The following is an 11299-nucleotide window of genomic DNA, read 5'->3' on the forward strand; positions in this document are numbered from 1 at the left end:
GCCTCCCTGAACCATTTGGTTCGCTGAGCTAATGGAATAAAATTAGGTTGAACTAGTTGGAATATTTTCTATGATTAAGAGAAATATAAACTTTGTATTAAGCTGATTTTTTTTTCCCAAAAGTTTAAAAATGTCGCAAGTTCGAATTCTCTACCCCACGAATAAAAGAAACATGCATCAATCATACAACGCACATGATCAAAGTCAATGCTTATGTAATAGAAATTCTAATGGAAAATGTTTTAGTTTTATATAATTAACTGATTGAGATTTTCCTCCTTTTCTACAGCATGAAGATTACGGGATATAATTTGATTTTTTTCTTATATGTATTATTATTTAAAACTACATTAATGAAATCCTCTTTGTCAACCAAAAGAGGATGAAAATACATTTTTACAACAAAAAAGTTAATAACAGTAACGTAATTTTACAAAACAAAATTTTACTGTTTTTTTTTAAATCTCAACTACATGTAAATTTATCATCTCTAATTTAAAAAAAAATAAAAAATAAAAACAACCTCTCTCCCTCTCTCCTCACTCTCACGTTCTCTTTCACTGTCTTCTTTTCTCCTTCAATTTTAACAACCAAAGTAAAAAAATTCACACACTTTGTGTGTAGGCATATACTAGTATGTATTATCAGAGATAATAAAATAAATAGAACGGAAAACTAAATTACAGGGGCAAATGAAGATTTTTTCTGAATTTTTATTGGTAAATTTGTTAATATCTGCTAACTTAATTGTTAATTTGGGACGTGAGATTTGGACCTTGAGCCCAAGTAAAAAACGAGTGCTCCATCCAGCCCACTCTAAGAAAAATGCGGGAGCCAACGGATCTATTTGGCGGGAAACAACGGGTCACGCCAGTGCTGCTCATCTTTCCCGCCATAGAAACCCCAATAAATATAGAAAAATCCCCAAATCTCCGACTGCTTATTCTTCTTCCTCGTCTTTTTCATCTCCCTTGTGGCAGTGACCCTCAAGATCTCACCTTTTTCGATTCCGAATCCCGCATTTCGCTTTATCTCGGCAATGAGTTCCTCGCAAACCCTCAGATCCAGGGCACCCAGAAGCCGGGAAAAGAAAGCCTTAAACCCAAATCCCCCAAAAGTCTCAGGCGACGAGGCACTGAGCACCCAGACCCCTCAGAAGCCCGAAACACTCACCCGCCGTGCTCGAAACGCCAACTTTGCGCTCTCCATAGGAGACATCAGAAGGGCGGCCGCCAAAAGCGTCGGCGAGTCGACCCAGAAGCAACGGATGGACCAGATCGATCCTTGGGGGGAGGAAACCCCGAAGAAGACTCGTGTCAGCCGCCAGGAGAAGCTACCCGAAAAGTAAGGCTTCAAATTTCGGTTGTGTGGCATATCTGTGTGTGATTTTGGTCCTCCATTTCTGGGTCGATTTTGTTTTGTGGGTTGGCTAATTTATGTATTTATGCAGATTTGAGATCTTGGGTGAGTTTTTCAATGGCTTGGACACTTCGATTCGGTTGTTGCGATTGAGGGGAGTACAGCCCAGTTTCAGCAACATTTGCCCCCAAATCGAGTGTTTAACGGATAGGTAATTTTCTTTTGTTTGGCTGCTGAGAAAATGAAATTGGGCTGATATATAAATTGATCGTTTTTATCTCGATTTTTAGGAGATTCACTTATGGTATTTTTTTAAAGAAAATTTCTTTTTTATTTGATGGTTTGGTTGCTGAGAAAATGAAATTAGGGTATTGTAAAAGATGGTCTTGTTTTTTATCTCAATTTTTAGGAGATTCACATATGGTTTTTTTTTTTTAATTCTTTTTAATTGACTGTTTGGTTGCTGAGAAAATGAAATTAGGCTAATTATAGAAATGATCCTTTTTTTCTAATCGATTTATAGGAGGTTTACACACGGTCACTTGGCTCAGCTGAAGTTTGTTTTACCTGAGGCGATTGAGATAAAGAAAGTGCTTATTAAGGATGAGAGGACCAGTTGTCTGAAGCCGGATCTTCATGTCACCATCAATGCTGATGCACTGGAGAGCGATGGCAAGTCGAAACCTGAAGGTGGAGGAGGGAGTATGCATTTGAGGAAGGCATTTCGTAAACGGCTTGCTGATCTTTCAAAATCCCATCCTGAGGTATCCTCAAAACTCAGTTTCTGATATAGAATTACTAATATGTTTAATTTGTTGAGTGTTCTTTGTAATTTTTGTGTTAAAGATGTTCTTTGTAATTTTAAACGATGGTAATCTGGGAAATTATTGGTGTTCAAGGTTTTCTCCTTATCAATTTAACAATCTATTTCTTGAGCTACTTTCTGAATAACATGTGGTCTAACAATGCTTAATATGTTTTCAGGATTATGACATTCCAGAAGAAATTCTCCCCCAGCCATTTGGTCGTACGAAGCAAGATATGCTATCAGACACGGTCAAGCTTCCCTTGTCATCATCTCTTGGTGAAGTATTGACTGATGCAAAAAGCTGCCTTCAGGGTGATGATATTTCAGAACCAAAGCTCGATACTGCTTGTGCTTCATCGTGTGGCCAAGTGCCTGTAACTCCAACTAAAGCCATGGACGCCGTAGAAAATCATGATGATTTGCCCACAAAAAGTGCTAGCATTCAATCGACTCCAGCAAAGCTTGCTTCAACTCCAGCCAGGTTGGGGACTGAAACGCCTGCATTGCAGCCTCCAAGGCGATGTCATATGAGCCCAGATCATAATTCTACTAGCTCACCGAATAAGTTGGTTAGGCGTCCTCCACGCACCAGGTCCTTGAAATTCGACACGCCTGTGAAGAATAAAAATGTTGAGGATGAATTTCCTGATAGGAGTGACGGATCAAACGATAATGACATTCACGATATTCTTCCAGACGATCTTTTGCAATCGGTATGTCTATCTTGAAATCTTCGTTCTTGTTTCCTCATTGAGCACGTCTTATATATCTGAATCTTGGTTTGGTTCTTTTACCATTAATTATGGAATCATGTGTTGCAAACAAACATGACAAACACATGATCAGAAAGCTTTCTGAAAAGTGGCTTATGCTAAAATGGTGTAGCTTATTTTAACGAACTTTCCAGCCCGAAATGTGTTTTTGTGCGCCCCCATTTTGTTTGAAATAGATGCATTTAATTGTGCATAAACTAGTCCCAAAAGTTATTAAGAACCATGTCATAATTGAAACATTTACACGGTTGGACTCGAAGATAATCAACTGTAAATTCTGAGACGTATCCATATATCTTTATGCAGCTTAGAGAGAAGGAGAAAAAGGCAATAGAGGAGCGAGATCCGGCCATCTCCCAAGCAAAGAGGCGGCAACAGATGATTTCCAGCCTACCTAAGCTCTTCAACTCGATTCATTTTCTACTACAGTCCATGAACCGTTCTGTTATCACAAAAGAGGAGCTTGTGCACAAGATCATTTGGACCAATTTCGATATTGTTGACAGAAGTAAGTCACTAACCAAAAGCAGATACTATTTCTCCGAAGGCTTATGGCGAACCTAACTCTTTTCTTGTTCTTTCTGCAGAGGAAGTTCAAGAGCAGCTAAACTTGTTGCTAGAGCTGGTTCCCGATTGGATTTCTGAGAAGAAGATAGCATCTGAAGCTGATTTGCTAATGATCCAGTAAGTTGCTTCATATTTACAAGTAGAAATTATGTGCGTTCTAGTGGAAATGCATTCATCTTCTGTTGAAAAGATTAAAAACCTGATAGACTTGTCTAACTTCATTACTCACGTCTCTTGCAGCATTAATAAGATGTCGAATCCTGAGTCAATACGTGCACGGCTTGAAGTGGCAAAGTGAGCTAAGAGCTGGGGTATGCAAGGTTTTTTGATAATTTAGTTGTTCGTGTAAAGGGCGTCTGGGTAGCCTAAGCATGTAATTAGAATCAAGGGTTCTTCCGGTAAAGTTATTCAACGTGATTGTATGAATATTTATTACTATGATTGCCTTTTTCTGCTTGCGGCGTTGTTCGAATGAATGCTAACATTTTCTGCAAGCTACATAATATGCTGCATCACAACCTGATTGATTGTGGAAGTTTTCAATAGTCATCCCGAAGAGGCTTCTCTTTCTCTTTAGCGACGACGTTGGTGACATCAAATGCCGGCAAATGCAGTGGTTGAAGAAGAGAAATCGTGCAGGTGGAGCCTCACATATCTTCGTCGGCAAATGCTCTGCTTTTTGCAACCCAGAGTTCCCAATCAGAAGAATCTCCTCCTCAAAAAAGTGCCAACGCCACCGGTTACCGACTGTTCAACCACGAAGGCGGCCTAGACCCACATTATCCGCCTAAACCCTAACCCATATTACCAATAGCTTGAATGGAACAAGCTTAATAAACTCAAAAGAAAAGAAAAAAAATTTGAGTAATCCAAACAGAAACATAAACCACCATCAACATTACCCACAGTGGAAAACAAGATAGCAACATCAAATTCCTAGCATATCACAACTGAATAAAACTAAAGCAGCACTGGGAAGAACTATCATCAATACCGACAGTGATTAGTAAGTTCAATAGAAACCATGAGAAAGAGAGAGAGGATGGAGTGGGAAGGGAAAGAGGAGACTCCAAAATTATCAAGCGCGCACAATATAAGCAACCTAGATATTAAATTCTGAAACTTTCAAGAAGAATTTACTACTACTAGAATGTATTGGCACTTCTAGCAGAACTAGTGCTGCCAACTACCACCAAGAATCAAGCAATCCAACCAGTCCCAGGACACTTCAACTCTTTTCGTGCATAAGCTCTCAGACTGGGGAATAGATCGCATGCATGAGGGATTCCTGTGAAAGAAATTTCAAAATCTCCTGATTCTTTGATGTTAGGCCTGCCTGGACTGAGAACCACCGTAACCACCGGCGGCCTGTGAAGGGTCAGATCTCCACGATGCATTAGAGTACCCTGAATTACCATTGGTGTCGCCATAGCCACTCCCCATGTAACCACCACGAGCCCCTTGTTGCTCTCCACCGCTAGCACTACCACCAGAGTTGCTTGTTGGAGTACTCCCACCATACCCACCAGGATAAGAAGCGTAACTGCCGCCATAATTTCCATAGCCATAACCTTGATTTCCATAACCAGAAACCCCACTTGGGGATTGACCCCTAGGAGCAGATGCACCACTTCCACCGGGGGTACTCCAAGGAGCTGCAGCCCCATAGCCAGTAGCACCATACCCAGGAGTTTGGTTGCTCCAAGCACTTTTCAAGGCACCAGGCACCCCACTAACATAGCCAACGTTGGGGGCATTTGGATTCCCATACGATCCTGCAGGACCACCAAAACCAGTATTGGCACTTCCATAACCTCCATAACCAACCCCTGTATTTGCTGCTCCATAACCATAACCTGGTGCACCATAGCCAGAATATGGAGGGAAACCGCCTGCTGTAGTTTGAAGCTGCACATATCTATTGCCATCAACCCGACCATCAAATGCGTTTGTACTGGTCCCAGAGTTACTGTAACCTTGATATCCCCCACCACGGCCCCCACCACCAGGATTTGCATCTTTAGGTAGCGCTCGCTTTACCTCTACAAGTTTACCATTCAACTCATGGTAGTTCTTTTGTAGTACTCTATCAACTGCATCTTCAGTGTCAAATGTTATGAAACCAAAACCACGAGGTCGTTGAGTATTTTGGTCATACATTATTACTACATCTGTCACAGTACCATAATTTTCAAAGAATTGACGAAATCCATCTTCTGTCAGTGTAGAAGGCAATCCACCAACAAATATTTTCTTGGTCTTAAAATTTCCTCCCCCTCCAGAGCTCCTGGTGGTATTAAAGTTTCCACTTCTATTGGATGTCTGCTGTTCTTCTCTTGATAAAGCCCTTTTTGCCTCAACCTGTGTAATCAAAGTGGAACCTTTAACAAACAAAGGGACAAACAGATGTACAGATAAGGCAAAGATATACAATAAAGTAGCATATATGCTTGTTCATAAGGGGCAAGGAAGAACCCAATAAAGTAGCACAAATCAGCTCAAAAATTTTAGTAAGAACACAATAAAGTAGCGCTTAAACCTCTAATAATCTACAAGTAAATCACTTTGAGATAAAAAGTTAAACGTTGTATTTGGAAATCTTACAATTGAAAACCATGTCAAGAATGAAAGATATTCAACCTTCCAATTTTACAAAGTTTCCAACATATACCATCAAACCATGCCTAGAAGAATACACTCATCCATTTAAATCAACGGTAAGTTGGTGTTGTCAAGCATCATACTTTTCAGGTAAATTACTGACATTACATTTGACGACTTATCATGTGTTTCCCTGAAGGACATTACGTGTATAAATGTGCATCAATGAGCATCCAGAACACAGATGCAGATAATAATACAAAATCCCCATTGAAAATCAGAAAAATGTGCAACCTTGTCGACCAAAATAGTGGGTTGCAAACATAACGTTGTTATGAACTGTAACCAATGTGATTTTCTTAATCACATTTTAATAAGTGAGTTAGTATTAAGCAGGGGATTAGTTACAATTTAGTTATGTTTTTATTGTTGTGTTCTGAAGGAGCCAGCTGGCTTAGTTTGTATGACTTTATATAGCTGTTGGGTTGTAGAGTCAAGCAGGCATTATATTGAATAGAAAATATTATTCCAAAAAATAGGAGCGTAGCTCCCTTCATATCCATCACTCCCATCCTCCATTGCTATATCTTGCTGCCACAGGTCAAGGTCGAATCGGGTCCTAACATACGTCTTATAAAATATGTCATGTAAACAAAATCATTTCTAACGGACTAGATAATCGAAGGCAATTATGTTCTCTCCCTAATGAACTTGGTGTTCATCAGCCAAAGAAATCTATGCACTCAATAAGATAACCGCACTGCAAGTACATTGTATAAAAATCACCACATGGAGCTTAAAAACCAACAAAATTACAAGCCAAAATAACCGATTCCGGAGTCCCTCCCGGATAGCAGATGCAATCCCAACTTAAAATCAGCATTACCCAGTACGCATTGCAACCCCAAGAATGCAAGAACACTCAAAAGAAGCTAAAGAACATATAAGCAACAACAACCCATGAAAAGTAACATCAAAATTAGCCAAACCCACAACACATTTTGGCACGATATCGAAATCCCGGAACGCAAAAATCTCAAAACCAAATAAAGAAACCAAGTAAAATTAGCGGCGAAAGTGAAATGCAGGGTAAAATTGGTAGAGGGGAAAAGTGTTGAGTGTGACTGACCAGTCGGCCGTCAATGGTGTGCTTGTCGTTGAGGACCCGGTCGAGCAGAGAGGGGTCGGAGAAGACGACGAAGCCAAAGCCTCTGGGACGGCCGGTGACCTTGTCACGCATGATGACGGTCTGGGTGACGTCACCGTACTGGTTGAAGTAGTCGGCTAGCTTGTCCTCGTTGGTGTCCCATGCCAGTCCTCCTATGAACAGCTTGCCTTCGTCCGAGTCCATCTCTAGAGAGAGGGAGAGATAGAGAGAGAAAGAGAGAGGGGGGAGGACGAAGGACGAAGGAGGAGGGAAGGGCTGCTGCCTAGGGTTTGTTTCAAAACGACACCGAATTGAGAACGTGGGAAGTGGAATGTCACTACGAGGGTGCCCTGTAATTTGTACAAATATATTGAGTGGGGAAAAGAATTCAACATGGGGTGGTGGCGCAGTTGGCTAGCGCGTAGGTCTCATAGCTTCTGAGTGATCCTGAGGTCGAGAGTTCGAGCCTCTCTCACCCCAAAAACCTTTTTTTTTTTTTTTGTAGACTTGTGAAGTAGTATGTTTGTTAAGTTGGTTGGAAATCGAACTGTGGCCAAACTAAAACAACTACCAAATCACGTATTGAACTATCGGCAGTGCAGGAGAAACACATTTTGTCTTGCGCCAGAAAAACTTGGTGGTGTCCGTCCCCCCTTGGAAGTTCAACTCAATTTCTTAACGCCGTGTTTTTCAGATAAACAAATTTTGTAACGGATGCTAATACTAACTTTCAGACATGGCGGAGTGGATGGAACTTATGCATGATTTCAAGCCCACTTAGTAAAAACACAATCCATAATTTCAAGCAAGTCTCTTTGATTAAACCAAATATTACAACAGGCAAGCATCACACAGAAAACAAAATCATAATTCACAAAAGAATTAAAAGAATAGACATCACCATCACCGGACGATAACAATCACAAACCAATCTTGTTTCCGTAATTAAGAAAAAGAATCTCATCAATCATATTCAGCAGCACCTCCTTTGTTCAAAGCTCTTTCCAACCTTGTCTCGAATGGGGTACAATGCCAATTCACTCTCCCGTCAAGACCTAATCGAAGGAGCCTCACAAATACCTATCTGTATTTGCTGGTTGAGTTTGGTATTCCTTTGAAGGATGAGGCACCCAAACTCTTAGCAGCGGGAGGAGGAGCTCTGTGATTCCAGTATGTTCCAACAGACCCTATTATGGCCATCTCGTCAGGGCTTCTACTCGGTGACTTCCTTGGTGAAGATGAGGCTGGAAATTGTCTGAGCTCTTCAACAGTTAACGCACCTAAAATTGGTCTATCTTGATGGCTTCTTGCTGAGTTTGATCCATGGGGAGTGCTTTTCTCAGGCGTGAAGGTGTCTAAAGCAGTTGTGCTGGCCTTGTTAACTGGCGTATGTTCTGATGAAACCAACCAGTTCGAGAGGCTAGCATCAACTGCCAATTCTTGGTTGGGATTCTTTGATTGCTTCTTGTCTTGATCAGCTTTTGTTTTAAAGCTCAAACTTGGCTCTGAACTGAACGAAATCCGGGGTTCTTGATCCTGTGTGAAATTCTCTTTCTGAGGTTTCATCAGTGGTGTCCCTTTGGCTTTGACAGCTTTCCATTGTGTAAGATTCTCAACTGGGTTTAGCACCGAATGAACATAACCACTCCTATCGCGCGCATTGTGGTTCAACCCACCTGGTTTCATCGGCATTGGACTATCAAAATCCTCAGTCATTAATCGAGGAGTAGAAACCCCTCTATTTGATTCTACAATTTCATCTTCATACTCTAGTTCCCCATCATCGTCATCATAATCATCCTCATCTTCATCATCCAGATCACTGTACTCATCATAGTCTAACGCTTCGTCTTCATCATCGCTATCCCTGCAATTTTGGTACCGATGGTTAGGAGGGTATGACCCTGAGCTGGAAGTGACCGAACTATCTTCAGAGGAAGACTTAGATTGGCACGGTTTTTCCAAATTCTTCCCCTCCTCCTCCTTCCCATTCTCTTTACTATCCAACAAAGGATCCGTAGCTTCGTTGGTCGACACATGCTCGTAGGTCTTAACATTCGAATCAAAAGTAACTTTCTTTCGAGTACTGAAGCTCAGTTGCTCCACTGGCTTATCCCTACAGACCATAAACTCATAACTTCAATTCGATGTCAAAAACCCCAAAAAAATGAAGCGTAATTCAAAAACCAAACAGATGCAATTACATTCAAAGAAAACAGTTGAGTGATAAACAAAAAATTAAGAGGCAATTGAACCCAAAAATAAAAAATAAAACCATGAGATCCAATCGCTCACCGGACTTCTTCCAATGCCGGGCTAATAGGTTTTTCCTCAACCTCCGGTGCAGAAGAGAGAGCAGATTTCACAGGCTCGAAACTTGTATGTCTCTATCAAAAACAAAGACTAATTGAGAAGAAACACAAACAAAAATCTTGAACTTCAACACTTTTTCCGGAATTAAACAATTAAATGAAATCGAATAAAAAAACAAAAAACCCCACTAAACTAAGCCTAAATTCATCAAAAAAAAAATGTATGGGTTTTACTCAGAACTCACTGGTCTGTTTACAAACTAGAACCCCAGAAATGAAACAGTAAGGAATCAATTTTCTTTCCTAGAATTTTCTCGGGAACCAAACAGAGTGAAACGCAAACTTACATGGTCTCGGTGGTGAACCCTGTACCTCAGATTCCTCCTGCGCTTTTTGTCTTTGGAAGAACCAAAACATTCAAGAAAGCAACCCATGATTTCTCTCTCTTTCCTTCCTCTGGGTCTCTCAAAGATTGCGTCTTTCTGCAAAAGAAGAAGGATTTGGGTTCTGGGTTTTCATAATTTCAAATCTCCATCTTTCCCACTAAAGAGAGAGTCAGAGAGAGGGCCGTTGGGGTTGGAAAGTAAAGAACTAGGGGAGAAGGGAAAGGGACAAACGGTCATAAACTTTCGATGGATCTGGGGCTTTTTTGGAGGGACCAGATCATCTGCCTGTTTCTTTAACGTGCACCCCTGAGATTTCTTGGACTGCTGGATTTAAAAGTCTTGGACAGTCTTGTAGGGAGAAAAACATGCAGACGATCCAAATTCTTTATGTAGGGTGGCCCCCTCCCCCAGGTTCTTTAATTTTGGAGAAAAGGGAAGTGACCGTTAGGGGATTTCGTGTCTGTGAATGATTACCCAGCCTGGAAAAAACTTGGGGTTTTTTATTTCACATAATCTGTACCGTTCATCGCTGAAACGTTGGTTGACTGTGGGTCCTACATCTCCAAGTATGACCAAATAGTTTAGTAAAATTAGAGGGACTGACTTGCAAAAGGTTTCAATTCCTTTTTGTCTTTTTGTTTTGTTTAAGACCATCTCCAATCCTTGGTCGACATGCCCACATGGGTGAGGCCATGCTGGTCTGTCTGTTTGGTGCATCGCTCGCGCGCACATCGCAACCCCTCGTCTAGCGTTCAAGCACTGAGTTTCACTCTCACTGATGGGGCCCACACCATTTTCTGGGCTAAATATGGCAAGTATCTGACATTTTTTCAAGTTTTAGGTTCAAACTTCAAATTAGAACTAGGGTTGGAATGGATTGGGGGGAATAGAAGAGAAATTATAGATTTTAAACCATGGGTTGGAGTTGGTCTAATAACCAAAAGAATTTGGTAAACCAATTTTTTCATGAGTTGGAAGTTGCAAGATTACACAAGGGCTGTGAAGTTTAGAACTGACCACTCCTCTTCATTGAGGTAAAATCCCAATGACGTATTTTAGTCATTTCCAATTTTGATTAACGAATTCTCGTTATACGTTTTGTCATAATCTATAATCTTTTATTTTCGTAATGACCATTTTTAAAGAAGTGTAAAATGAGGTGTTCCAAAAACATTGTTCAAATTGCAACGATCCTACATATTTCTAAGCTTTATCAGCAACAAAATCAATAACGTAGTTAGTAAATCGGATACAAATAGTTTCATTTTCTAGCAAAAAGCCTTAGTGATCAACGCTAGCATTGCGTTAATTGCAGGTTTCTTGCCAAAAGCGGCCGTAAAGAGCAG

The 11299-nt window shown here is 40.7% G+C and overlaps 4 protein-coding genes and 1 non-coding gene across 6 annotated transcripts in view; 3 read left to right on the forward strand and 2 right to left on the reverse strand.

Annotated features, from left to right (window-relative positions):
- LOC126585850 (uncharacterized) overlaps positions 1-11299 on the forward strand; it is an 88904-nt gene that overhangs the window by 63799 nt on the left and 13806 nt on the right. The gene's annotated exons all lie outside the window — the stretch shown is intronic.
- Positions 951-4010, forward strand: LOC126585842 (CDT1-like protein a, chloroplastic). The gene is made up of 7 exons (XM_050250399.1): positions 951-1344; positions 1451-1570; positions 1883-2123; positions 2344-2880; positions 3247-3448; positions 3528-3624; positions 3748-4010. Exons 1-7 carry the CDS (start codon positions 1040-1042, stop codon positions 3803-3805), a joined length of 1560 nt encoding a protein of 519 aa, XP_050106356.1. The 5' UTR covers positions 951-1039; the 3' UTR covers positions 3806-4010.
- Positions 4384-7561, reverse strand: LOC126585845 (heterogeneous nuclear ribonucleoprotein 1-like). The gene is made up of 2 exons (XM_050250402.1): positions 7238-7561; positions 4384-5868 (listed from the first exon to the last, which is right to left on the reverse strand). The coding sequence occupies exons 1-2, from the start codon at positions 7457-7459 to the stop codon at positions 4834-4836; spliced, it is 1257 nt and encodes a 418-aa protein (XP_050106359.1). The 5' UTR covers positions 7460-7561; the 3' UTR covers positions 4384-4833.
- TRNAM-CAU (transfer RNA methionine (anticodon CAU)) lies at positions 7651-7735 on the forward strand. The gene is given in 2 exon segments: positions 7651-7688; positions 7700-7735. It is a non-coding gene; the product is annotated as a tRNA-Met (tRNA).
- On the reverse strand, positions 8052-10257 carry LOC126585846 (uncharacterized). Its single transcript, XM_050250404.1, has 3 exons — positions 9915-10257; positions 9551-9642; positions 8052-9371 (listed from the first exon to the last, which is right to left on the reverse strand). The coding sequence occupies exons 1-3, from the start codon at positions 9999-10001 to the stop codon at positions 8336-8338; spliced, it is 1215 nt and encodes a 404-aa protein (XP_050106361.1). The 5' UTR covers positions 10002-10257; the 3' UTR covers positions 8052-8335.

The sequence above is a fragment of the Malus sylvestris genome, chromosome 10 (genome assembly GCF_916048215.2).
Source record: "Malus sylvestris chromosome 10, drMalSylv7.2, whole genome shotgun sequence".
NCBI classification, from domain to species: Eukaryota; Viridiplantae; Streptophyta; class Magnoliopsida; order Rosales; family Rosaceae; genus Malus; species Malus sylvestris.